Here is a 25,855-nt window from a genome sequence, read left to right on the forward strand (position 1 = left end):
CCTGTTAATAATTTCATTATTGTCTTTTGCCTCTCTTACTTTTGACGTACTAAAATGTTATTATTACTCTATCCATTTGTCCAAATAATAGTGACATTGGGTCAAGAATATGGAAAATATATCAGGTCGTTAGGTTTTGAAGTCTATGCGAAGAAAACCTATTATAAAGCTATTACTATCCGTTTAACGGATCATATATAGGCTACATTTGGCAAATTCCCATCATGTTGATTTATTAAACCCTTGAATCCCCATTTGACAGCTGCCTCTGCTTGGATTTTTTTTTTCCTCCGGCAGTTCTTCAACAAACATGTTGTTGATTGGTTAACAATTGAGCATCCACCCGTTCTGGCCAATCAAAACGCTGAACGAACTCACTCAGAATAGGGAAGAGGAGACTAAGCTTCACAGCTGCTACCTGCACAAGTGGAAAAACCCAAACCTTCTGATCGACAACTTGGCTGGAAATAAAGTATGTAGACTACTCATAAACATCTCAATCAAAGCTGGAGTATTTATAAAAAAATGTGTACAACGCGGCTGTCTTACGGTACGATCTTCCCCCCTCCACAAATGGTAATGTAGCCGGGGCTAGCTAGTTAATTAGCATTTTAGCTAGCATTATCTTGGTTAACGTTTAGTAACAGTTGATCTTTTTCATTCGGCAAGTGAAACCATTTTTCAGGAGCGTTGACGGTCTTCATAGCCGTTGTGTTTGCTCGAAGCCTTGTTGTTTTTGGAAGGACACGTCAAAAGACTGCTTCTTAGCAGCCAAGTGACCTTACAGTAGACAAAGTAGTGTATCTGGCATAACAGTGTGACGACGTGTTGTGTGACTAGCTAGCAATGGTGCAAGGACGGGGGGGTGGCGGTGAGGGGCGTGATCAAAGCCAGGTGATTGATTAGGACACTAACGTTTATCCAAATAATAACACTACCAATAATTATTTTACGATTGTGCATATTTTGTATAATCAAATGCTTTCTTATTGCAACGCATTTGTGGGCTCGAATAAGACCATAAAAATAGCGTTCCTGTTAGTGAGCAGACAGGCCTCTCAGATATGCGTGTCGTTATCATGAACTAATGTTGGGTCACTGATCAATGCATTATGGCTCCGTAGGTATTTTGCAACGTCGTGTTAAGCCACGCAAGCATTCAAAGAAGGTTGAATCAGTTCATCTGGATACAACTGGATACACGCAGGTTTTGTTTACATAGCTTCTCATAAATACAATTGGATAAACGCTGCTTAACTGTCTCGCTATTGAACTAACAATGTTAGATATATTATTCATTAGCCATATCTATCATTAAAGGAAGGACTAAATAAAATAAATGACACTCACAAAGATTAATGTTTATGCCTTGTGTTATCACAAAGACCAGATGTAACTGAGCGCACTACATGTGGGCCTGGCATTTTATCTTTTAAGATGGCAGCACAGATGCTTCGGAAATGTGACTTGTTACAAGTATGAAGCAGTAATTCATAAAATATGTCAAAATACTGATATCATTGAGGTTCCCTTTCATTGGGGTGACCCTACACACAACTGCCGCTAAGGATGTGCTCAGAGCACCACCAACATGAAGTCGCACAGGAATTGTGCAGCGTCAAGGCTTTAGTCTGTGTGACCACTAGGATATAATTGAGGGATTTTGCTGAAAAATAGCAAATTTTTTACTCAGGGTAGTCAATGGACTGGATTTTTTTATTACCTGATTCCTTGGCATAGAAGTAGCAAAAATAACTTCAAGTTTTCTAAAGTTTTACAGAGTGCTGATCCCATGTCATCTTTTCTTAGTGTCACAGGTTGATAATGAAGCTAACCTTGATGAACATGAGGCATGTAGAACCAGGATGTTGAGCATAAACGTCTCGAAATATTATTCAGAAGCCGAATAACCAGACAGGGTAAAAGATTATAACTGGACATGATCCCGATGATGGACATGACCCCAATACCACCACAGTTGATCAGTTTATGCTTGGTATTAACTTGAGTGTCAGTGAGCTGCTCGCTTAGTTTTTTCAACAAGTTGACTTTGGTATTAATATATTTGAATTATTTTCCCCACCAACCAGGAGTCCCGTGTCCAACTCAGAAATAACGATTTCTACTGTGCATTTGTCTTGAAAATGGTAAGACATTGTCATTATGATATGTGATATTACTTAACAATAGATATAATTACAATATGTTGATATTGAGTAGTTTCTTATTTTGTTTTTTTAACTTTTGTGTTTTGTCTCTTATATTTGGAATATGTAATATAAACAATTTTTGGCTTGCTTAATCCCTAACACTGAGGATTAGGCATGGTCTACTCATTGTAAGAGGATACCAAGGACAGATGAAACACTTTCATTAAGAGAACAAATCCTTGGATACTTTGTTGAAATCCAAACATAAGGAAGAAATTATCCTACCTAACCTGATGAATTATTTTAGTGTCTAAAATACTTAACTGTAAGTGCTCTTGCAACTACACAAGCTATTAAACATGGAACAATTTAACAGATAATCAGTACATATACTTCTTAGATTTCTTCTGTTTTAGTATTTTCACATCTTAATTTGCTAAATTACTGTTGTCTTTATTCATGTAATAGGTGTGACTACTGTCAAGCTCTTGCATCACTTTTTGCTGTATAGCAAAACTCTGCAGAGATCAGGACACATCCTCCAGAGATTATGGAGAATTCCCCTGAGTTGTATATCTCTGAATTCGGAGATGATGAGGATGAAGATGATGAAGAAGTTGACGGGAATGATCAAGAGGAAACCAATATGCAGGTGGACACAATGGAGTTATCTTCCTCAAACCTCCATGAGGATCCTGATCAGGATGCTGATATAGAGTGGAATTCATACCCCTGCCAGCACTGTGAGAGACATTTTACCAGTAAACAAGGCTTAGAACATCATATTCACATTCATGCCTTGGCAAACAGCCAGACACACAGATATGACTGCAAGAACAATAAGAAGTCCGTCATTTCAGAGACATGTCACCAACGGCATGAGAAGAGGCATGGAGATGCCCCTTTGGGGCCAAGTTACTCAATAAATCCAGTTGATTCTCCAGGTTCTGCCACAGAAACTGGTGGTTTGGACATTTCTTCATCCAACAGCTGTTCTGGTACCCCAATATTGGCTGGTAAAAACCAAACCATGACTCAAGATGAACATGGTGGATTTGAATGGGGTCATGCTTGCAAGTATTGTGAAAAGGTTTTTAGTACGCATACTAATAAGCGACGGCATGAGCGCAGGATCCATGAGCGGCATCTCCGACTCAAACGTATAGAAAGTAGACAAGTGTCCCAGGAGGGAAACCGAGAGGTCATGTCCAGTACATCATCTGAACAGGAAGTGAACTCACAGCTTAGTGACCTCATAACTGCTGTACCTGTTCAGGAGAATGAAGGACAACAAGCAGGAAAATATATGCTAGACATATCTAGCAATATCTCTGAGAACCTCAGCTTTTACATAGATGGAAAGATAGTGTCTACAAGCACAGTCAGCAGCTGTGAAGTAGTTGAGGTTAATTCTGGGCTTTCCACTCTTGTTGGACTGGATGCCCTGATTCTTGACCCCACCCAGATCAGCCAGTCTCTGAATGCAGATTCGATTACAGGCAAAGATGTACTGGGTCAACCACTGGCTAAGAGGAGAACTGCAACACCACCTCTTTTACCTCAAATTAAAACTGAACTGGAGTCAGAGGTGGTTGTGTCTTCATCCTCATCATCACTGGTACCTACTTTGATAGAAAATCTCCTTCCTCAGAGTACAGAATCTACTGTTGTTCAGAAAGAAAGAACTGTATTTCTGTCTCCTAAGCTGAAACAGCTCCTGGAGAAGCAAGATGGTCTTAAACCTACGCTTGCTCTCATTTCTGAGGGTCACAAGCTTGGCTCACCACTCTCCTTGTCTGTCCTGCCTGCTGGGACAGGGCGATTTAAGAGAAGGACAGGATCTCCACCCAGCTCTCCACAGCAAAATCTGACGTGTCATGTGGAAAAAACAAAACAAGGTACAGGGGATTCAGATGCTGTTAGTGCAGTGCAGACTGAAACAGAACACTGCTCACCTCCACACAAAGAAGTACTTGAGATCGATAGCACAACTCCACCTCAGCACAGCACAACTCCTGTAGAGGAGCCTACCAATCACATCATGCCAGAGAGTTGGCCCTCAATAACTGGTGGTAATGCTTGTAACCAGCAACCACTGGATCTTTCCAATGCCTTGAAAAGAAGTGAAGATGTAGCTCTTGGGGAAGCTGTACTGGACTTGAGTTTGCAAAAAAGGAGCCCAGATGACCTGGAGCCGACATCATGTTTGGTTATGCAGCCTCCACTGAAGAAAAAGAAGCCAAATACTTGCATGTTAGAAAAGGTGTTGATGAATGAGTATGCAAATGACGTTGGAGAGCAAAGTGTAAATGTAAGGAATCCTGAGACCCCTTTAGTTGCAGATTTTGCCATAGTTACAGGTTCAGATATGGTGACCCCAGTGGAGCCTGTCACAGAAGGACTTGTTTACGGGCTTACGCTTCCCTCCACTTCTCTCACTCCATCATCCACCTCTTTAACTCCGGTAGCCCTGCAATCAGCCTCACCTTGCACTATAGCACTTGCTGCCCCAGTCTCACATTCAGTGCTACCAGCTACTTCTTCACTAATTACAGTTTTGGCACCACCAACTTCTATTCCTAACCCTTCGAATCAAGCAATTCAGGTTTTTGCCCCAAATATTGCTCCTGAACCCTTGGTTATCTGCACAGAAAATACATTAAACTCCTCAGAGTGTGATTTGACTACTGCATTTACCACTACAAATCCTTCAAATTTAGTCACTTATACCCAACCTCTTGACCCAGCTCTAAATCTGCCTGGTCATGTTTTTCTTACTGATCAGATTGCTGTCAATACACCTGTGGTGGAATCTGCTGTCGGGTCAGAAGTGCCCTTCTCTCCTGCAGTAACTCTAAATGATTCCCTCATCAATTCTTACAATATCAGCAACACTGTTTTGATAGAGTGCACAATAGCTCTTGAGGCTCCAGGGAATATTGTTCCGACTGCAATTACCTTACAAGAAAATACTGCGCCCCCACCACCCTCTCAGATGGTTGTGAATCACATAGAACAGGAAGAGATTGTATCATCACCTGACCCACAAAATATTGATCCCAATGTTTTAGAGCCCCCCTTGCTAATATCTTCCATTGCAGACTCAGTAACCATGTCAACGACCTCTGCAGTCCTATCTGACTGTCCTACATTGGGTAAAACAAATCCTGACCCAGAGCCTGTTGTCAGTGAAGAGCAACCACCTCCAAAAGAGAAAGAAATTGCTGACAATTCTATTTCTGCCCCTGAAAGCTCAGTTAAAATCCCAACCTCTTCTGAACTGACTGAAGTGGTGGAGGAGCCCTCGGATGATACACTTAGTGATGATGCACAAGAGACTTTCACCAAAAACTTTATCTGCAATGTGTGCAGCAAGCTTTTTCATTCAATGAAAGAACTCGGCCATCATGTAAGTGACCATGCTGATGACTGGCCATATAAATGTGAGTTCTGTGTCCTGCTTTTTGGCAAGCCCTCTGCTTTGCTAGAGCACCGTTCAGCCCTCCACGGTGTCGGCAAGACCTATGTTTGCAGCGCATGCACAAAAGAATTTGTCTACCTTTGCAACCTAAAACATCACCAGGAAGAACTGCATCCTGGCCAGCAGTGTACATATACAGAGGAGGAAAAGGGCAAGCTAAGACCTCAGAACTACAACAATTCCGCAAAGGTCAACACTGAGAGCTCAGTTCCCTCTGCCCGAGAGGAGTCCAAGAAATCTGTTAAAAAAGAGGAGGGGGAAGCGGACGCTGCAGCCGAAGAACTGTTTACAACAATCAAAGTCATGGCCTCTGATGGAGGTAAGCTCAAAGAGCCAGATGTGCGCCTTGGCATCAATCAGCACTACCCAAGTTTCAAGCCACCTCCATTTCCATACCATAATAGATCACCTGCTGGCTCTGTTGCCTCAGCCACTAACTTTACCACTCACAACATCCCGCAGACATTCAGCACGGCTATCCGTTGCACCAAGTGCGGGAAAAGCTTCGATAACATGCCCGAACTGCACAAGCACATTCTCGCTTGTGCCAATGCCAGCGACAAAAGGCGCTACACCCCTAAAAAAAATCCCATCCCACTTCGCCACTTTGCTAAAGCCCAAAATGGAGTGCTATCTTCTACCAATTCTACTAACGGGCTAAATGCATCTCACAGAGCCAGCCAGGCAAACCGCTCTAAATCTAACCAAGAACCACCAGTAAAGGTTAAGCTCACTGCACTCAGCAAAAGGAAAAAAAAGCTGGTCCAAAGGGCCATGTCCCAGAGGAACAAATCATCCTCCTCATCAAACATAGCTACCCCTGCTCAGGTGGAGGGGGAGCAGAAGGTATTTGTCTGCCTGTACTGTAGCAGGGAATTCACATTGTCCCGTAGCAGAACCAAACACATGGCAGTCTGCCCCAAGAAACCTGAAGAGGGAAAGAAAAGGAAAGATGGAGGGGTGTATGTCACCAAGGAAAACAACGGCCACCTGCGTAGAGGCTCTACTCTCTTGGAGGAAAAACGACGAGCCTCAGCTCGGGATCATAAAGCCAGAGTCCAGCTCTCTGGTCCAGCTAAGAGGCCAGCCATCCTTCCTGTGCAATCAGTCGTTTCTAATAAAACAAGCAAAATCATAATAAAAGAGACTGTTCAGCCAAAACAGGAGACTCCCACACTCAATGAAATTCCTATTCGCACATTCAACCCTCCCATGCGCCAGTATAGTAGAATGCAGCATGGTGTCAAAGAAATCCCCATTAAAATCACTATAGTCAAACAACAACAGACTGAACTGGAGCCCAGGAATGATGAGGTCCCCCACAACCAGAGACAAGAAGATGGAGCTGGTGTTGTTGCTAGCAATTTGCAGTCGAGTGCCACAGGTTCAACAAAAGCCAAACTGATGGCTACTGAGCAGCAAACGAGGGATCATCAGGTATTTAAATCACATCTAATTTAGTTAATTTAATTTGCACAGTGATAAGACATGTAGGCATTGTGAGTTTAAAAAAACAGCGATGGTGAACACATCTAATCGCTAACTTGTAAAGTTAAGATTAGGAATAATTAGGAAAAAAATGAACAATGTGGCTTCGATTGGATGTTATTTGAATGACACAGAACCAAAATGTTATCAAAAGTAGAATAGAATAAAATATAATGGCATGGTGAAATAATAATAATAAAAAAAACAACCCTGTTAAATTAGTCCTAATGCAGAAAAGGAATTTACTGGGCTAGTCAATGTAGTTATGAATTTATATATGTGTAGTTTGTATAAACTTGTGCAGTACCATAAGGTGATCTGTATCAGGATACATTATCTGGATAATGAACAATCCAAACCTACCCTTTTGTATTCACACCTGGTCGTTTCATTGATTCTTGTTATATGCGTTATGTCTGTGTTTGATTGAATCTCATTTTTTGCACACACTAAGCAAAGAAAATGAGCGGGTGGGGGAAATGGCAATTTGTCTATTGCCATCAGAACCAGTGTTTAAACAAAACGATATCAAAAATAGTTCTTACAAAAGTCATTTCAATGACTTGGAGGTATCGGCAACAGCAAATTGTTATGCTGCAATCCTGTTTGTAACTGCTGTGAATGTAACTACAGCAACTCGTTTTGTTGTTCATGCCAAAGTTGTGTGAGCCAGAGTAAATTTAAACCTTACAGAATGAGTTGCGATACACTGACTTCGGGGATGATATTTCTACTCCCTGGGTAGTACTGTCTCACCAACACTACCGAGCTGTATGTACGCATTTACGCTTGGTTATTTTTGGAAGTTCATTTACAACAAGAGACAGACTATATCCAGCAGTGGTCTGGAAGGTCCAGTCACATTATGATCATAATTCTTGATGCTTGCATTTATACCTTGGATTAATAGGCCTCCTTCTTTTTCCAGATAACTTCTTGGAATGCAGATTGCATGATAATAGAGGGTGTAAATGGTGTCAGCGAGTATCAGGATGCAGAGAAATCCTTGAACCAGAATTCCTCGTAAGGGTATGCATTTGTTTTCATTTCAGGACCCTGTTGTTTGAAGCACCTCATCCATTCTCCCGGATGGAGTTGAAAAAGGTCCTGCAGATATTAAAGCTGAAATCCACGACTTTTCTCTCTTAATAAATCATTATTTTATCCATCTGGACCATGGAGTGGATTACATAATACAAACTCTTACCTCTACCCTGGTTGGAGACTTGGTCTCTATGTACTGCTCTTGACATTTTCTGACTGGGTAGGATGAACATTGTCGCAGCAGCAATCATGTTTGTGTTGGAAACAACCCCAGTGGGGAAAAAGATTGAAAACTTGATGCTGATGTGGTGATGTTTCTGTTTGAAGTAGTCAATAATACTGTAGAGCAGTGTCACGATTTAGTTTGATGAAGGTTGTTATACATTAGATTGCCTGCAAAGCTTTTGTCAAAGGATCCCATTTTACAAGGGTGGGAACTTTTCTACTGGTACATGAGTGACAATGGCTTCTACACCTTGTTGGTAGTCTGAGAAAATCAGCTGCAGCAGATCTATTTCTCGCTGCCTCCTACATCAAACTATATCGAAATACTGCTTTACTGTAATGTCGATTGCCTGTCCAACATGATGACAACAAATTGTCGCCATGTTTCAGATGGATAAAATAATGATTTATTAATGGAGAAAATGTGTGGATTGCAGATTTAAGAGAAGAGTAAACGAGGTTGTTTGCGGAATAAGTGCTCCGTGGAGACATGATGCATTACACTGTAATGGGTCAAATGAAATGACTGACCAAGGATGCTGCAATCATTGGATGTGATTAATAGATGTGTGGATCCTTTTGTAGTAGCAGACTGTTTTGTAGATTCCTCACCCATTTCATGAACCCTTCTTGAAAAGGTTCTGATGTGCACTTTGATGAACTTCGGCTGTGACCTGCAACATTTCACAGTGTAAGAAGAAATTGGGATGAACAGAACTGAACTGTAAGGCTGTTTTCTTTTAGCCTAACAAACTACACCAGTCTATTAAGTTGATGTCTTTTTCAGGGACTGGGTCTGGTCTCAAAGGCAAACTCATCAACAAACTCAAAAGTCCAATGACAGCTTTGGGGACTGATTCACAGAGGCTTTATAGTTGAGGTGCGACACAGCAGAATTGTACACAACAACAGTGGTAGATGAAGTAATAAATCTCAGAGTGATGATTGAATTCAATGACAGCAGTCAACACATGCACGAGGTTAGTCTTTGTGGCAGCGCCATGCCACTTGTGCTTTGTTATGGCTCCTCTGGCATAACTAACTAAAAGATTCATGTGGAGGGCTTGCAAAGATTGGTCTGGCAAGGTTAGCTCTCATTAGTATTTAGTGGGTTCTCTGGAGAGGTGGCAGTCATTATTTCCAGCATGCAATTGCACTTTTTTCATCGTTTGTCTGTGGCCTTTTGTTTTTGAACTTTGTTGCATGCTACCAGGTTGTAGTAGAGCTACATCTCACCTTTTTACCCTGTAGAGTTTAAACCACAAAATTAGGACTGGTTACTGTGATAAAGATTATGCCTTAAATGTTACATGTAATTATGTTCCATTGTGAGTTGACCATAAGCCACATGTGACACACCTTGAAAGAAAAGGCAAAGATGTGAAGTGATGGACAGGTGGCTGTAAATGTAGGGGAAAAAAAAGAAAAAAATTGACTGTCTGCATCAGCAACATAATTGTTTGTGGTGTGTAAAGCTGCCCGTTAAGTTTAATGTTTGGAAATTCGTACATTTAAGGGAAATCTATTTATTTTTTGTAACTGATGTGAATGTAACAATTGCTAAAATTAATACTAGAGCTGCTGCAATTCAAAATTGTATACTATCTGGTTGGCAGTTACTACTTATTTCAAACAACTTTTCTTGGAAAAATGCTCTTGATGTGCCATCATAAATGTGTATGAAATGGCTAAATGTGATGCGAATTTGATAAAGCATTGGCTTTAATTTGGTGTATTTGCGCTGCAGTCCGATATAAGTGATGATTATTGGGTATTAAATACAGCCTGGATTTCCTCCCACCTGAGCATAGAGGGCATTAACGGGAGACAACCATGACAAAAAGTTCCTATGGTCTCACGTGACTGTGACTGATGTTACTTTTCCGACTAGTTAAGTCTTCTTTAATAATTATTTTGCACACTATTCTCAAATATTTAAAAACGAAAAAAAGGGCTTTCATTTATTCTTTCTGAAACTGGAATGCTAGGAGGTATAGTCCGTTTTCAGTTTTGTTGTTTATTTGGTACCACCATCTCACACACACACACACACCATTGCTTAAATATAGTACTAAGGTTGTTAGGTTTATCATGTAGATTGTTTTATGTATCCCAACATTCATAAACTCAACCATGAAATGGAGAAAATGCACAGGTTGATAAAGGGTAATTTCTGCTATAAGCCTGTTGAAACTCTGTATGGAAACTTCCGTGGCAAGTTGTCGGTCATTTCAAAGTGTGACTGTCAAGTGTGTTTCTCTGTGTTTGAATTTTGTCATAAGTTGGACTGGAGATTCAGGGGTACAGGGTAGTTTTGATTACTTTGGATCATTGTTTAACTTGGGCAAATCAAAGCGCGGGCTGTACATATTTACAGTGTTCTGTATCTGAGAGAAAACGATGCTACTTTAAAATGCTTACAATTAGTGCATTTTTAATTTTGCCTTTTTTTTTCTTGCTGGAAATTTTTTTAATTCAGGCCACAACAGGTTGGTTATACAGGACGGTTTGACGGAACGTTGTTTAACTGTGAAAAGTGTTTGTAGCATCTCAAAGTGTAAAACGAGTCATGGATATTTATTAATGATTTGAAATCATGTACCAATCTGAATGGTTCCTCTATGTTTGATTTGCACTAATGATTTTTTTTTCAAGGGAGTGTTCAAAATAAATGGAGAATGTTTTGTTTCTTTGGAAGGTTTGTGACATTTTCTTTTCTGCAGATTTAAAAATGTGGGACTAAATAATTTATTTGAAATAAAATTATATGTGAAATCCTACTTGTATTTGCATTTTATCTCTGAAAATCACGCTGCGTCTCCCCAAATCGTTTCTTTATGCCACGTCTGCATTACTTACGTTGTCCATGTGGTGGCGCACTTCTCTAAATTCAACTCCAAGCAGAAAGCCGACGAAGAATAACGTGTTCACGGTGAAACGTACTTTGCCCCAGCGGTGTTTTGTGATTTGATATGTTGATAGGAAAGAAATCCTTAGTGTTTCCAGAAATGTCTGGCGTGTTGCCACTTTCTTCAGAACTGTAATGACGAGTTTTCTGAGTAAACCCAATCATTAACTCAGTTTTATTTAAACACTGCATCATGCTGATTGGCTCTTCTTCCTCTAACAGTACTGTGCAATCCAACCTGCCTGTGAAAGCCGGATGAAAGGAGCAAAGTATGATCTGTTGATCCGAGAGAGATGGGCTGAGCTTGAAAAAAAAAGAAGAAAAAAGTCTTTGCCAACGTGCTTTTTGCAGGTAACAATTGGTGCTCTTGTCACATATATCTGCATCATGTGCTAAGTGAAGAAAAGTTGAAGGGCCATTTAAACTCATTTATTTCCAATATATGAGTCAGAATCCATACCAAGTACCTTTTAAAAACTCCCTTACGTCACCTCTCCTCTCGAACTTGTGTATTTATACACTGGGGGGAAAAAAACCTTTCCCTTAGCTCTTGTTTCACTGTCACGCTCACTGTAATTTTGGTGGATGTGAGTCTCAGCTAAATCACTGATGCAAGTACAACAAAAATAAAAACAAATAAATAAAAGCCATTAGATGATAGATGTTTTGGGGGTCATAGACAGAAGGAGCCAGACACTCTGCCCTCCAGACACCAGCCAGGCCCATGCTGCCTGGCCGTCTCATTTGTACTGAGCAGAGTGACGGCTGTCAGGAGCCGGCCAGTGATGATTTGGCAACACAAGTCTGAACCAGCTGGAGCTGTGTCACTGTTTTCCATTCAAATCAAATCAATTTTATTTGTATAGCCCAATATCACAAATTACAAATTTGCCTCAGTGGGCTTAACAGCAACACAACATCCTGTCCTTAGACCCTCTCATCGGATAAGGAACAACTCCCTAAAAAAAACCTTTAACAGGGAGAAAAAATAGGAAGAAACCTATTCAGACAGCAGAGGCTGACTTCAAGGCCAGCAGATAATCCAATCTAAATTGTACAATGTGCTTGTGTGGTTTAAGAAAATACCCGAACCCCCTTTAAATATAATGATTTCAAATGTGAATGAGAAGTAAATTAGATTCAAATAAATTTGGGTTTTTTTTTTTTTGCTTAGAGGCTTGATGAACAGAATCAAAATGACAGGAAACTACTAATGTTGTCTTGTTTTTGACAAGGACCTTAAATTTGGATGAAGTTGGGGGATTTCTATTTTTTAAGGGCTTGCTTGATTTAACCAGGTATATGAATACTATTGCAAAGGGGGTCAACATACATATTGAAAAAAGTATCAGTTTGAGTTAAGCCTTGAGATACAGCCATGTGATCACTGAAAAAGAAACATTATGCTCATTGATTGATGATAATATCTGTTTTACATGTATGACAACAGTCAGGTTGTGCACAGTATAAAGCAGTAATGAAGCAAGAGTATTTGGCTCTTGAATCTTTAATATTTTGACTGGAATCAAAAGTAAATCTTCCGTCATTAGGTAACAGACATGAAGCTTCGTAGTTTTCTGACTGCTCTGTCTTTTTCTAATGTATCTTCCCTTTTTTGGAGAAGATATGACTGCTGAGGATTTGATCATGATTACAAATAAGGGAGTAGCGTCTGGCGTGTGCAGTATCCCACTTGGTTCAAGTATAATTAGTTCTGATAGTGTGAGACCACACCAAATACCTCCCTTACCCACAGAGAGACCGGTAGACTAAGTCACATGACATTATATGCAGGGATGTGGCTGTCATGGGCCTTTTCAGCTGGGATATGCACTGCAAAAATATCCCTCTTAAAAATGCATCTAATCAGGCGTTAACCCTTAAATAAAATTTTCTGAAGTCAGTATTTTTTTTCCCTAAAAGCATAAAGTGATTTCATATATTTTCAGGGCAAATCAGCTTGCTTGAAAAAATGTTCTTGAGTCAGGTATCCTTTTCTTGATAATATAAGCTTATGCTATAGTACACGGTTTTCCCTTATAAAATATATATATTAAAACGATGTTAGACTCAATTACTTATTGATAGGAGCATTGTTTATGGTATGTCCCCAGCCAAACATTGGCAGTGAGATGACAATATTTTTTGGGAATGTAATTGTTCCCTGGCAAACGATGGGGTGAGCATAGACTCAATTTGCTGGCAGTTATGTGGTGTATATCATTTGTTACTCGTTGTTTATGCTTCTTCAGCATTGGTGGGCTATGCATTTTGTGTGCTATCTGTGCTGTACATCAGCCTGTCACATTGACATATCGTTGCAATTCCCTCCATCCCCTTGTGTCAGGACTGTAGCCAGCAGTGCCATAAAATGCAGATGTGCATGGCATTAAACAACAGCAAGTGAAGAGAAGGGTAAATGCTCTTGGGTCAAGGTGGCTGTTGTGTCGTGTTGTTGCGGTGAGAAACAGACTGAAGGTGCTATATGGCATGGTAGTGTTAGGTACAAGATGGTGCAACATGGAAATCTGAATCAGAATCATGTTTATTGGCCATGTAGGTTTGCACTACATGGAATTTGACTCCGGTTTCGTGGCTCTCTCAGTGTACTTAACACAGAATAACAACACAACAATCTTCAGAAATATACACAAGGATTGACTATATACAGGTGAAAGAAGAAACAAATAAAAGATGAACTGAGGCACAGTGCACGTCTCGCTGGCTACTTTATTTTTTTACAAGTGTAGGATACCACATTTTGGCAACGAGGGTGGCCTTTTCTGTGCCTTTACCTGCAGCGTTCATGTCTTGCCCAGGCGAACCAACTTTCTTTCACTTGGTTAAAAATGTTTGAGAACTACATGCTAGTTATGGATGCTACCGGGGAAAGCATGCAGTTCTTCTCTGTGCCCCAAGTAGTTTTCTCCAAGGGCCAAATCATGTCATGCATGCAAAGCCAAGGGCCAGAACTGTCCCTAGGTGTGTGTGTGTGTGTGTGTGTGTGTGTGCGTGTGTGCGTGTGTGTGTGTGTGTGTGGGCCCTGTGATGGTCTGCTGGCCTGTCCAGGGTGTCTCCCCACCTGTCGCCCAATGACTGCTGGGATAGGCTTCAGCATCACCGCGAGTAGGGCTAAGCAGTTTCAATAATGAATAATGAAAATTATTATTATTATTGTTAATATTATTATTATATATAATTATATTTATAATTATGTTATTATATCAGCCGCTTCTCCAGGGTCGGGTCGCGGTGGCAGCAAGCTAAGTAGGGCACTCCAGACGTCCCTCTCCCCAGCAACGCCCTCCAGTTCCTCCTGGGGGATCCCAAGGCGTTCCCAGGCCAGATTGGACATGTAGTACCTCCAGTGAGTTCTGGGTCTACTCCGGGGTCTCCTCTCAGTTGGACGTGCCCGGAAAACCTCCAAAGGAAGGCACCCAGGGGGCATCCTAATCAGATGCCCAAATTTTATTCTCGACACACTGTTTTTCTCAATCAATCAAGGTCCAATACTTATGAGTCTGATGTGAATAGGTTTATTGTTAGTATCACAAAAGTAGGTACAACAATATACCGAGTTAGCAACTGAAGCAATCTGTCTAAAGCACCTTCTTTTATACTGTAGCTTGATCCCACCTACTGTGGAGCTTAACCTTAGACCACACCTCTGACTCTAGATCACGTCCCACCGTACACCATTATTTTTTTATTTAGACATTGTTTTGGGTTTCCAGAATCTAATGGATTCTTGATCACCCATAATAGTTACCATTATAATCCAGGATTTGATTATTAATTAGTAAAAAATAATCATACATTGTATAAAAATAAGCCTATTGATTGTATCTGCTTAAACAAATTATTTTCCACATCTCCCCCCTTGGTGACTTTGAAGTCACATCTGAGTTCAAGTGTCCAAATCAACAACACAAGTAAAGTACATTCATCAAACATAAAAACCTCAGTACTGAATCAAAATGAACACAGTCGTAGGTTGGGGGGGGGGGGCAAAAAACCCAGTACAGCTATGTCTACTTGTAACACTGGGAAATACCCCCACGGCCCCCTAATGCCAACTGTCCATCTGTAGGGTGACTACTTAAAAGCCTACAACCTGTTGCATAAGTCCAGTGATTGCATAGATATTAATATAAACTTACAAAAAGGTCAAAATACTTGTACTTCTGTTTCCAAAATTGGCTAAATGTTGTGCATGTGCTCGAGCAAACTGAAATCAGATAAAGGTCTAAGGTGAAATCAAAATTTCATCAAAGTGCAGTCAAAATACATCAAAATAGATACTTACTAAAAGACCAGGCTCGGTAAACTTTGGGTTCGCTTCGCGAACCCTAGTTATATGAACAACGACAAAATGGCTGAGAGGGTTATTGCATTGTGACATCATCCACAATAGCTCGCTGGAAAAAAGAAAAACGATGGAGGTGCATTCCCCGTGCCAATCCCGGACAATATGACCCCCTGTGGTCATATGTCCTCCCACCGACCCCGTATTGGCACGCCCACCGGAAGCGCTATTCCTCTTTGTAAGTCGAACCATCTCCAACTAAATGAGCACCACACCTGTGGCCCGGGTAGGAGGAGAACGGCTCTATTCTCAGCCATTTTGTCGTTGTTCATATAACTAGGGTTTGCTTCGCGAACCCAAAGTTACATTTCACGAACTCCAAAATGGCTGAGAGGGTTATTGCATTGAACAACGACAGGATTCGTGCCTCCGTTCCCTAGCCGTCCAATGAACCCTTCGAACCCCTGGTGGGAAGGGGTACGCGTTCTGATGAGAGCATCCTAAGAGGCCTGCTCCAGAACAGCGTCGGCAACCGACCGCACCTTAACGTGCCGGTAATAATGCCGTAAGAAAGTGGTCTCACCACTCCAAACCGCCGCCTGGCGGATGACCTCCCAGTCGATACCTGACAACACAGCTATCGACGTAGCAGTCCCTCGGGTAGAATGCGCCTTCAGCTTAGGAGCTGTTTTACCCGCTTTGGTATACGCCTCCGTAATACCATCCACCAGCCAGTGTGCTAGCCTCTGGGTGGAAAGGGCATAACCTGGTTTGCTCACTCTGTAGGTCAACAGCAGCCTGTCAGACCTACGAATATCTGCTGTGCGCCGCATGTAAATGCGTAAAGCCTGTACAGGACACGAGAGGTGCAAGCGTTTCTCATCCCTAGTCACCGGTGACGGATGAAACGCGTGTATCACCACCGGGGCCCTACGCGTCAGGACAGACACAGTTTTGGGCACGAAGCTGGGGTCTGTAAAGAGCGTGACCATCAGATCACCAGAAAACACCATCCCCTTGATGGTGAGTGCAGTGAGCTCACAACCCCTCGCTGCAGTGGTAAGTGCCAAGAGCACAGCCAGCTTAGCCGAGACATAACGCATGTCTGCCGTAGACATGGGTTCAAAGGGATCTTTCTCTAGTGCGCGCAGAACAAGGCAAGCATCCCAAGTTTCAGCTCTCGTAAGCTCCTTAGCTGAGAGCTTCTTAGCACCCAACAGGTACTGCGTCATGAGTGGGTGCATGAAAACCGTGCTACCCTCGATCTTCCCCCGGAAGAACGTGAGAGCCGATACACAGACTTTGACCGAGGAGAAAGACCATAGTCTATCACTCCTACAGACCTCCACAAAAGTCAGTATAGGGCCAATCCCTACTGACAAAGGGTCCATGTCGCGTTCAGCGCAAAATTGGTCAAATCGATTCCAGTACCCCTGGTACCTGGAATACGTGGAGTCTTTACGCGCCGCTAAGATGACACGAATCACTTGCGCACTAAGTCCTATAGCTAAGAGCCTGGCTTTGTAAGCATCCACGCCGCTAATCGGGAGCCTCCTATCCAGGGGCCCTCCCGTAGCAGCCCTCCTGCTTGCGTGAGCGCGTCCGCCCACTCCGGGACGTCGAACCGCTCACCTACTATCCAGGGCACTATTCGCGGAAACCACGGGGTGCTCGGTTCGTACGGGGCCACGAGAACTAACCGACCCCCTGTGCGCTCGAACTTGACCACCAGGTCTAGGAGGCACCTGCGCGGGGGGAATGCGTAAAGCATCTCCTCGGGCCATGGATCTAGTCCAAGCGCGTTGACCCCCCAATGGTGCTAGGTCGGACGGGAGCATCGAGTACCAACGAGGGCACTTGTAATTGAATTTCGATGCGAACAGATCCACTTGAGCTACCCCGAACCTCTCCCAGATCATAGCCACTATGGCTGGGTTGAGGCTCCAATTGTCCGCATGCGGGCCGCCTCTCGAGAGGATGTCCGCTGCTTCGTTGTCCTTCCCAGGAACATGAAGCGCCCTGATTGATAGCGCGTTGCTGTTGACCCAAATCCAAATTTGCATGGCCAACTCTCTGCAACGCTTGGACTTCATACCGCCTTGGCGGTTGATGTAGGCCTTGGCCGTCATGCTGTCTGTCATTATCAGTATGTGACGGCCTACGAGATCCTGAGCGAAATGCTGGGTAGCCAGCCAAATCGTCTCCGTCTCGCGCGCGTTGATGTGGACCTTCTCCCCAGACGGCCACACTCCTCGCGCTGTTTTGTAGCCAAGGATGGCCCCCCAACCCGAGAGGGACGCATCCGTATAAATCGTTACCTCGGGTCCCCTGGGGCCCATAGGGACCCCAGACATGTCCACGCAGGCTCTGTTCCAGTGGTCTAGGTCCTGCGCTACCACGCGCGGGACCAGGATAAGATGGTTGTTGTACTGGCGTTCGTTGCCGTATTTCAAGAAGTGAACTGCGAACCACAATTGCAGTCTCCTCATGAACAACAGACCTAAAGGAACAACTTGGTGAGCCGATGCCAGAAGGCCCAGCAGCCTCCTGATCATCCGATAAGTGACATATGTCCCCGGGACGAAATGTGCTAACGTGGTCCTGGTGGAATGACATCTCTCTTGCGTAAGGGTTGCGCGCATGGATACCGTATCCAAACTCAGACCCAGATACGTTGCCTGGCACGAAGGCCATGGCGCGCTCTTCTTTATGTTGATAGTGAAACCCATGTACTCCATGAATTCCATCAACTCCTGAGTATGGAGTATTGCTTGTTCCGGCGACCGGGCCAACACCAACAGGTCGTCTAGGAACCATGCCAAGCACATACCTTTGCGCATCAACACTCCGAGCGCTGCTTTCACACACCTTGTGAATGTCAGAGGAGAGAGGCGATATCCGAACGGGAGGCATGTGCACTGGTAACACTGACCCCGGTAACAGAACCGAAGATACTTTCTGTGTCTTTCCGCAATCGGACAATGATAGAAAGCATCTTTTAGGTCGACCGAAGTTAGCCAATCGGACTGTGTCACCATTGACAGCAGAACCGGTGTGCGTAGCATTTTGAAACTGACCTTCTCTACATACTTGTTGAAGGGTTTCAAATCTAGGATTGGGCGCATGCCCCCATCCTTCTTCGGGACCAGAAAGTAACGGCTGTAAAACCCGTCTTCTCTTTCTAGGGGAGGAACCATCATGATTGCCCCTTTCGAGAGTAACTCTGTGAGTTCGTTGTCTAGGATTTGTGCTTCGGCCACCGACCCCGGTTCCGTATGCACTATTCCCAAGTACGGGGGTACAATACCGTTCTCGAAAAGGATTTGGTGTCCGTGGGCTATCTGATCCAAAACAGAAGCCGACGGGACCAATTCCTTCCACCTGTGTAACATGCGTGACAGAGGTCTCATTGCCTCCTGTACCTTGCTGTTCAGGTAGCACGTGTAAGTTGCGCGTAAAGGGTCTGGGGAAGCCCTGCCCGCCATGCCCTGCATCCATGGGGGGGCTTCGTCCTTGTAAAGGAGACCCAGATGGGGGAATTGGCGTTTTGAACCTTTCCAAATTACCATTTGACCCATCAGAGAGACTAAACATTGTCGCATCATAGTCCCCTCCCAGGGGCGCATTTGCGCTCATGTCATTATTATCCAATATTTCCAGCAGGGATGTTATTACATTGTTATCATCATCTTTACCTAAAGATTCAGACAGACAATCAGACTTGCGTTTCAAACCTTTTAATACGCAATCACCATCATCACCAACATAAAAACTTTTATTCACATTCACAACCTTTGGAATAGAACAAGTAGACTGTGCATCAGAAACCAAAATAAAAGGCGCAGTGTTTAGCCCTGCGCACGCTGTGTCCCCTGAACAAGCGTCTATTTCGCCGGAGACGGCTCTGGAATCAGTCTGTTGGTGTGGGTCGTAACATCCTGCCGAAACACGTCACTTGGCAGCTCCCTTCTTGGAAGTGTCAGTGCTGTCCAGCTTGGCCGCCTTGGCCGCTGGTTCTGTGGAAGACTGGGAGTTTGGACGTGAGCCCTGTCCACGCCCGTGCCCCGCTTTACCACCTCTTTTTGGATAAGTCTCTCTCCATTTCTGCTTGCGCGCAGGCTTGTCCCCCTGCCCTTTGCCCACCGCGGGCTCAGGGGTAGGCGGGTTCTTCATCATCGGGAGAAGCTCCTTGTGCAAGGTTTCGCGCTCGGCCTGGGCGGCCTTGTATTTGCTGATAATGTCCGGGGTCGTTCCAAACAGGCCCTGGTACCCTGCGCAGGAGTGGGCCATCCACTCCTTGCAGAATTCCTCTTTTACCCCGGCTGTCTCTAGCCAGAGACGTCTGCGCGAAAGGGTGGAGGCAGCTGCGCTAGAACCGCACTCTAGAGCGATGGAATACAGCAGCGATCCCAGGGAGTCAGCTATGCGTTCCATTTCCAAGATGTACTCACAACCTGCTTCGCTGGCCACTACGTCACCGAACTCGGCCCCGTCGATACCTGCTGTAGCGATGGCGGCTTTGCTTTGCTCGACGTTTGATAGGCTGCAGAGCTTGCGCATGTACGCCGTTATCATCCCAGCCGTTGAGACGAGTCCAGCTGCGTGTGTACTGGCGTGCCATGCATCACACGCGTAACGATCCACCTGTTGGCCCCACTGCGAAGGGTGTTTGGGAGTATCGCGAGACCCCACCTTGGTGTTAGGGTTGAACGATAAAACGTCCCTCTCTGGTTGCAGAATTTTCCAGTCTTTGTAGTTCAGGTTCCTAAACTGGACTGCTAAGACGTCAACCCCCTTCTGACTGAACTTTGAGGACGATTTAAGTAGCGGCTCCGCCTCTGCCCGCTTAAACGCTCGTTCGATGTGAGGATAAGGTGGTAGAGTGGAGTCCCTGACCCTCTCTGCCATTCGTGGAAAATCGGCTACCACCAGATCTTGAGGATTGCCCGGCTCGGTAACGATGTCGGCAGACTTGACCGCTCGCGCGAACAGATCGCGGAAACTGGCGAGGAATGTTTCGGACCCACGTTGCATGGCGTCGCCATCTTTGTTTGGTTGAGACGAACTTGGCTGGTCGTCTTCCACGCCCTGATCGTCTACTTCCTCAGGCAGTGAATCCTCGGGTTCCGCACCCGCCGAATAACATGCCACGGATTCACCAGGGAGAGATAGGATCTCATTGGTCCAGTCCTCTCTAACTACCCCGGATGGTGGGATAGCCTCTGGCTCCGGAGGGATGCTAATGCTAGCCGCCGTCCCGTGACTGTAGCTAGGAAGCATCAGAGGGATGTTGCTAGCCTCCGCCCCATGGCTATAGCTAGGTAGCACCATGCTAGCCACCTCGTTAGCAGGTGCGAAGGGATCTGCAAGTCCCCATCTTTGACGGTACAGGGCAGCCCACCTTTGGCGCCCCGATCCTCTGATGGTTTTACAGAAATTGCAGTCGATCTCATTACGGTCTATATCCCTCAAGTAGCCTGTGTAGTGAACATGCGGGATATGGGAGACACAGTCCGGATGGGGGTCCCATTGGAGCGTCGCCGGTTTAACACACCCGCACCAAGCGTAGAATCCGGCCACATCGACCGGATTAACGAACATCTTGGCGATAAAAGGTAAGCTAACTATAAGTTAGTATCTAATATACCAGTATATCACTAGATTACTTGCGTATTTGCAGGTTTACTCTTAGTCCCAGCGAGAGAGAAACAGCCATCGACCGATCTCATTTAGCTGGAGATGGGAAGAGGAATAGCGCTTCCGGTGGGCGTGCCAATACGGGGTCGGTGGGAGGACATATGACCACAGGGGGTCATATTGTCCGGGATTGGCACGGGGAATGCACCTCCATCGTTTTTCTTTTTTCCAGCGAGCTATTGTGGATGATGTCACAATGCAATAACCCTCTCAGCCATTTTGGAGTTCGTGAAATGTAACAAAGTTAGTACATGTGAGGAATATAACATAATCGTGATGAATATATTATAATTGTGATGAATATGATATAATTGTGATGAATAGAATATAATTGAGTTGATTATTGGAGGGGAAGAGAGCTCTTCTGTACTTCAACTCAGATGCTTTGCGCATCATTGAGGGCCACCACTGTGGAGAGGTTACAAGCTCATTCGATGCACAGTAGCTTGGATTCCTCTGTCTGCCCAGGGAGGCTGTCCAATTTCCACCGTAAGCTGTAGGGGCTGTTCCGCCACATGATGTCATCAGCTACCTGAATGTTCACATCCTCAAACTTCGTTCAAGCGACAATTACGGCATGACGACCCACAAACTCATCCAAAGCTGCAGGCATCCACATAAGTTCAGGATACATCAAAGACTGAGTTATCAGTTCTTCCATCAACTGATACTTAGCATACAATACAGTGTAGGGACAGGTGGACTCAGCAGGAGTACAGTGTCATTTACAAAAATACTTTAGTAAATGTGGAACAAAGTTCAGCAATTGGTTGGGGCAAAAAAAGAGTGCAAAGATCCACCTCCCATTCCCCAAAACCATCAAAAAAAGAGTGTCTGGTCAGGTAGAAATGGAAGCACCACTGCCCTCTTGATGACATTGGCCAGACTGTCATAATAAACTTCACGAAAGGGGCAGAGGTACTCCATGGTTGTCTCATTTAGGCCAGTATCTATGTCTCTGTGTCTGCTACCTTACAAATGGTGCAGTCAGCAATGTGGTCTCCTGTAGGTGCATAAACATCCAAGTCAATCAGACTGCCCTCCGCAGAGGGAGCTGTGGGGATAGCAGTGGTCACATGAAATTGTCCAGACATAAAAAATTGTCCACACACAGCAACTGTCATCTGTTTAACCACAGCTGAGACCAATGAAGCGAGACAACATAGAGCAATCGTCAACACCACTATTATCAATGCTATACCCATCCCTATCTTTGCAAACAGTGTGCCCCAAGGTCCGCTGAAGGTTTTTTTCAAACCAGTCCATGTCCCACATACCATGACCAGCGTTCTCTGAGTTCTATCACCAGATTGTCAAGCTGGGCCATGGCTCACATGAATTTGCCATTGGGAGCAGTGTTATTAGGGATGAATGTACAAGCATCACCGAACATTGCACAGACTGTCTTTCTTCGCTAGCAGCATATCCAATGCCATCCTGTTCTGCCATGTCATTTGTGATGTGGTTTGGACTTGCTCAGCTAATGCCTTTAGTACACTGTTAGTGTAGTTAACAAATTGTCGTTGGTTGTAATACAGGTCCTTTTGAAAAGTTAACATATTGCCACCACAAGTTCTGTTGCATCAAATAGTTCTGCTGCAGTTCTGTCGGACTGGTCTCATAGCGATTCTCAACTAGGCTTCGATTGGTGGGATTGTAGAGGAGCTCAAGCAGGAGTCGTGACAACTTTCTCTTTCAGCTACACAACGTGCACCATTTATTCCTTCCACCAGTACAACAACAACAAAAACCCGCGCAGCGGAAGTGTATCACTGTAAACCCGAACCGAGAAAACAGCAGCAGTAAACCAACGTTCCTACTAGCTCAATAAGGGGAATTATGTATGTACCACTACACACGTCCCCCCAGAATTCGCCTTAATACAAAAAGTCAGTGTGGCGAGGGGGCGGATCTCTCTGCCCCAACGGCTCCGCTGAACAGGAGCTGGGGGCTGGTTAACGGCAGGCAAAGCAGCAGAGTCCTCACAGCTGGACCGGGGAAAGGGAGGGGCTGGGGAAGCAGGGGGCGGCTCGCTGGGGGAGGGGGGCAGGGCCAGGGGGCGCCCCCGCCGTGGGGGCAGGGCAAGACCAACAGGGCGGTCTAAGTCCAGGTGAGCAGGCTTGAGGCGGTCCACAGAAACCCGCTCCAGCCTGCTGCCAACCTCCACCACAAAGTGCTTATCTCCAGTGTCCCGTACCCGAAATGGGCCATCGTAGGGTGGCTGCAGGGGACCGCGGTACGCGTCGTGACGGATGAAAACATACTCCGCCGACCACAGCTCGGTGGGGACATAGGACTGAGAGCCGCCATGCTGAGAAGTGGGGACCGGTGCAAAAGCCCTGGCTTCCTCCTGCAGCGCAGTCCGTTGGCAGCTGGCGGACCAGGGAGCTGTGGCGGTGGGAAGGAAATCCCCCTGGACCCGAAGTGGCTGTCCGTAGACCAGTTCGGCAGATGACGACTGGAGGTCCTCCTTGGGGGCCGTCCTGAGCCCAAGCATGACCCAAGGCAGTTTGTCAACCCAGCGGTCGTCCTTGAGGGTAGCCCGCAATGCGGCCTTCATCGAGCGATGGAACCTCTCGACCAATCCATTTGCTTGAGGGGGATACACTGTGGTGCGATGGAGCCTCACCCCTAAACCCGTGGCGATCTCCTCCCAGAGCGCTGACGTGAATTGCGGCCCTCTGTCCGAGGAGAGGTCAGAGGGCCGCAATTCACGTCAGCGTTGGCACTCCACACAGGTGTCAGCCCAGTCCCTCACATCCTTTTTGAGTCCATGCCAGACAAACTTTGCCGCCACCAACCGCTGTGAAGGCTTTCTGCCAGGGTGAGACAGCCCATGGACTGCGTTGAAGACCCGCCGCCTCCAAGCAGTCGGAACGACGGGTCGGGGCTAACCCGTAGAGACGTCGCACAGGAGCGTGGCACCGGCGTCGTCGAAAGCCACATCCTCCAACTGCAGCCCTGCGACGGCGGTCCTGCATGCCTGCACTCCTGGATCGGCGGCCTGGTCAGCCGCCATCTGGCTGTAGTCGAGTCCCAAATGGGCGGCACCAGCGATGGCCCGGGAGAGACAGTCGGCGACGGGTTGGACTTCCCAGCGACATGCCTCACGTCGGTGGTAAACTCTGAGATGTAGGCCAACTGTCACTGCTGGCGGGCTGACCACGGCTCTGCCACCTTGGCCATCGCGAACACCAGCGGTTTGTGATCGACGAAAGCCGTGAACTGATGGCCCTCCAGTAGGAAACGAAAGTGCCTAATAGCGAGGAAAAGGCCAAGCAGCTCACGATCAAAGGTGCTGTATTTGCGCTCTCTCGGGTTCAACTGCCGGCTGAAGAAGGCAAGCGGCTGCCACGCGCTGCTCACCCACTGCTCGTAAACCGCGCCGACAGCGTAGTCCGAAGCATCCGTCGTGATGGCGATGGGCGCTCCAGACACAGGGTGTGCCAGCATCGCCGTGTCAGCCAGGGCGGCCTTCACATCCTTAAAAGCCTTGTCCCTCTCTGCAGACCAGTCCACGGCGTGTTTGGGAGCTGTGCCCTTCAAAGCCTCATATAGGGGGCGGAGGAGATCGGCAGCCCGGGGGACGAACCAGTAGTAGAAGGACACCATGCCAATGAACTCCCGGAGGGACTGGGCCGTGTGTGGGCGTGGAAAGTCTACGACAGCCTCCACCTTAGATGGAAGGGGGGCCGCCCCGTCCTTGGTGACCCGGTGGCCCAGGAAGTCGATGGTGCTCAGACCAAACTGGCATTTGGCCGGGTTAACTATCAACCCGTGCAGGCTGAGCCTCTCGAAAAGGGCTCTGAGGTGGGACAAGTGCTCGGACACGGAGGTGCTAGCGACCAGGATGTCATCCAGGTACACAAAGAGGAAAGGCAGGTACCGCAACACTGAGTCCATGAGGCGTTGGAAGGACTGGACGGGCACCTGGTGGTATCCACGGATGAGGTCCACCTTGGAAAAGATCACTTTCCCAGCCAGGTGGGCAGAGAAATCTTGGATGTGAGGGACCGGGTAGCGGTCCGGTGTTGTTGCGTCATTGAGCCGACGGTAGTCACCACATGGACGCCACCCACCGCCAGGCTTAGGCACTATGTGGAGGGGTGAAGCCCACAGGCTGCTGGAGCGACGGATGATGCCGAGGCGCTCCATGTTCTCAAACTCCGCCTTGGCGACAGAGAGCTTGGTCGAGTCGAGGCGCCGAGCTCGGGCGTGTACCGGCGGGCCGGTGGTGACGATTTGGTGCTCAACCCCATGTTTGGTCGTAGATGACGAGAATATGGGCTGAGTGAGGTCAGGGAACTCGGAGAGAAGATGGAGAAACATGTCCTCGTTGGAGAGCATGCTGGACAGCCTGACGGAGCCTGTATCGCTGAGTGCACACGCGTGTGAAGCGAAGGTGACGGCGTCAATCAGGCGTCGATTCCTGACGTCCACCAGCAGCCCATGAGCACAAAGGAAATCTGCACTGAGGAGGGGAAATGCCACGTCGGCGGTGACAAAATCCCAGCTGAACCGCTGTCCATTAAAACACATGTCAATGTGCCTCGTGC

The 25,855-nt window shown here is 45.9% G+C and overlaps 1 protein-coding gene across 1 annotated transcript; it reads left to right on the forward strand.

The window, feature by feature from the left end:
- The first annotated feature begins 435 nt into the window (after positions 1-435).
- Positions 436-8,146, forward strand: prdm2a (PR domain containing 2, with ZNF domain a). Its single transcript, XM_056299261.1, has 4 exons — positions 436-472; positions 2,091-2,147; positions 2,619-7,068; positions 8,048-8,146. Exons 3-4 carry the CDS (start codon positions 2,701-2,703, stop codon positions 8,144-8,146), a joined length of 4,467 nt encoding a protein of 1,488 aa, XP_056155236.1. The 5' UTR covers positions 436-472; positions 2,091-2,147; positions 2,619-2,700.
- The last annotated feature ends 17,709 nt before the right edge of the window (positions 8,147-25,855 follow it).

Source organism: Lampris incognitus, chromosome 2 (genome assembly GCF_029633865.1).
Source record: "Lampris incognitus isolate fLamInc1 chromosome 2, fLamInc1.hap2, whole genome shotgun sequence".
In the NCBI taxonomy this organism is placed as follows: Eukaryota; Metazoa; Chordata; class Actinopteri; order Lampriformes; family Lampridae; genus Lampris; species Lampris incognitus.

Coding starts and splice junctions, on each gene's coding strand:
- prdm2a (XM_056299261.1), top strand. CDS start 2,701: ATGGAGAATTCCCCTGAGTTGTATATCTCTGAATTCGGAGATGATGAG. Junction 7,069..8,047: donor AGCAAACGAGGGATCATCAG/GTATTTAAATCA, acceptor TTCTTTTTCCAG/ATAACTTCTTGGAATGCAGA.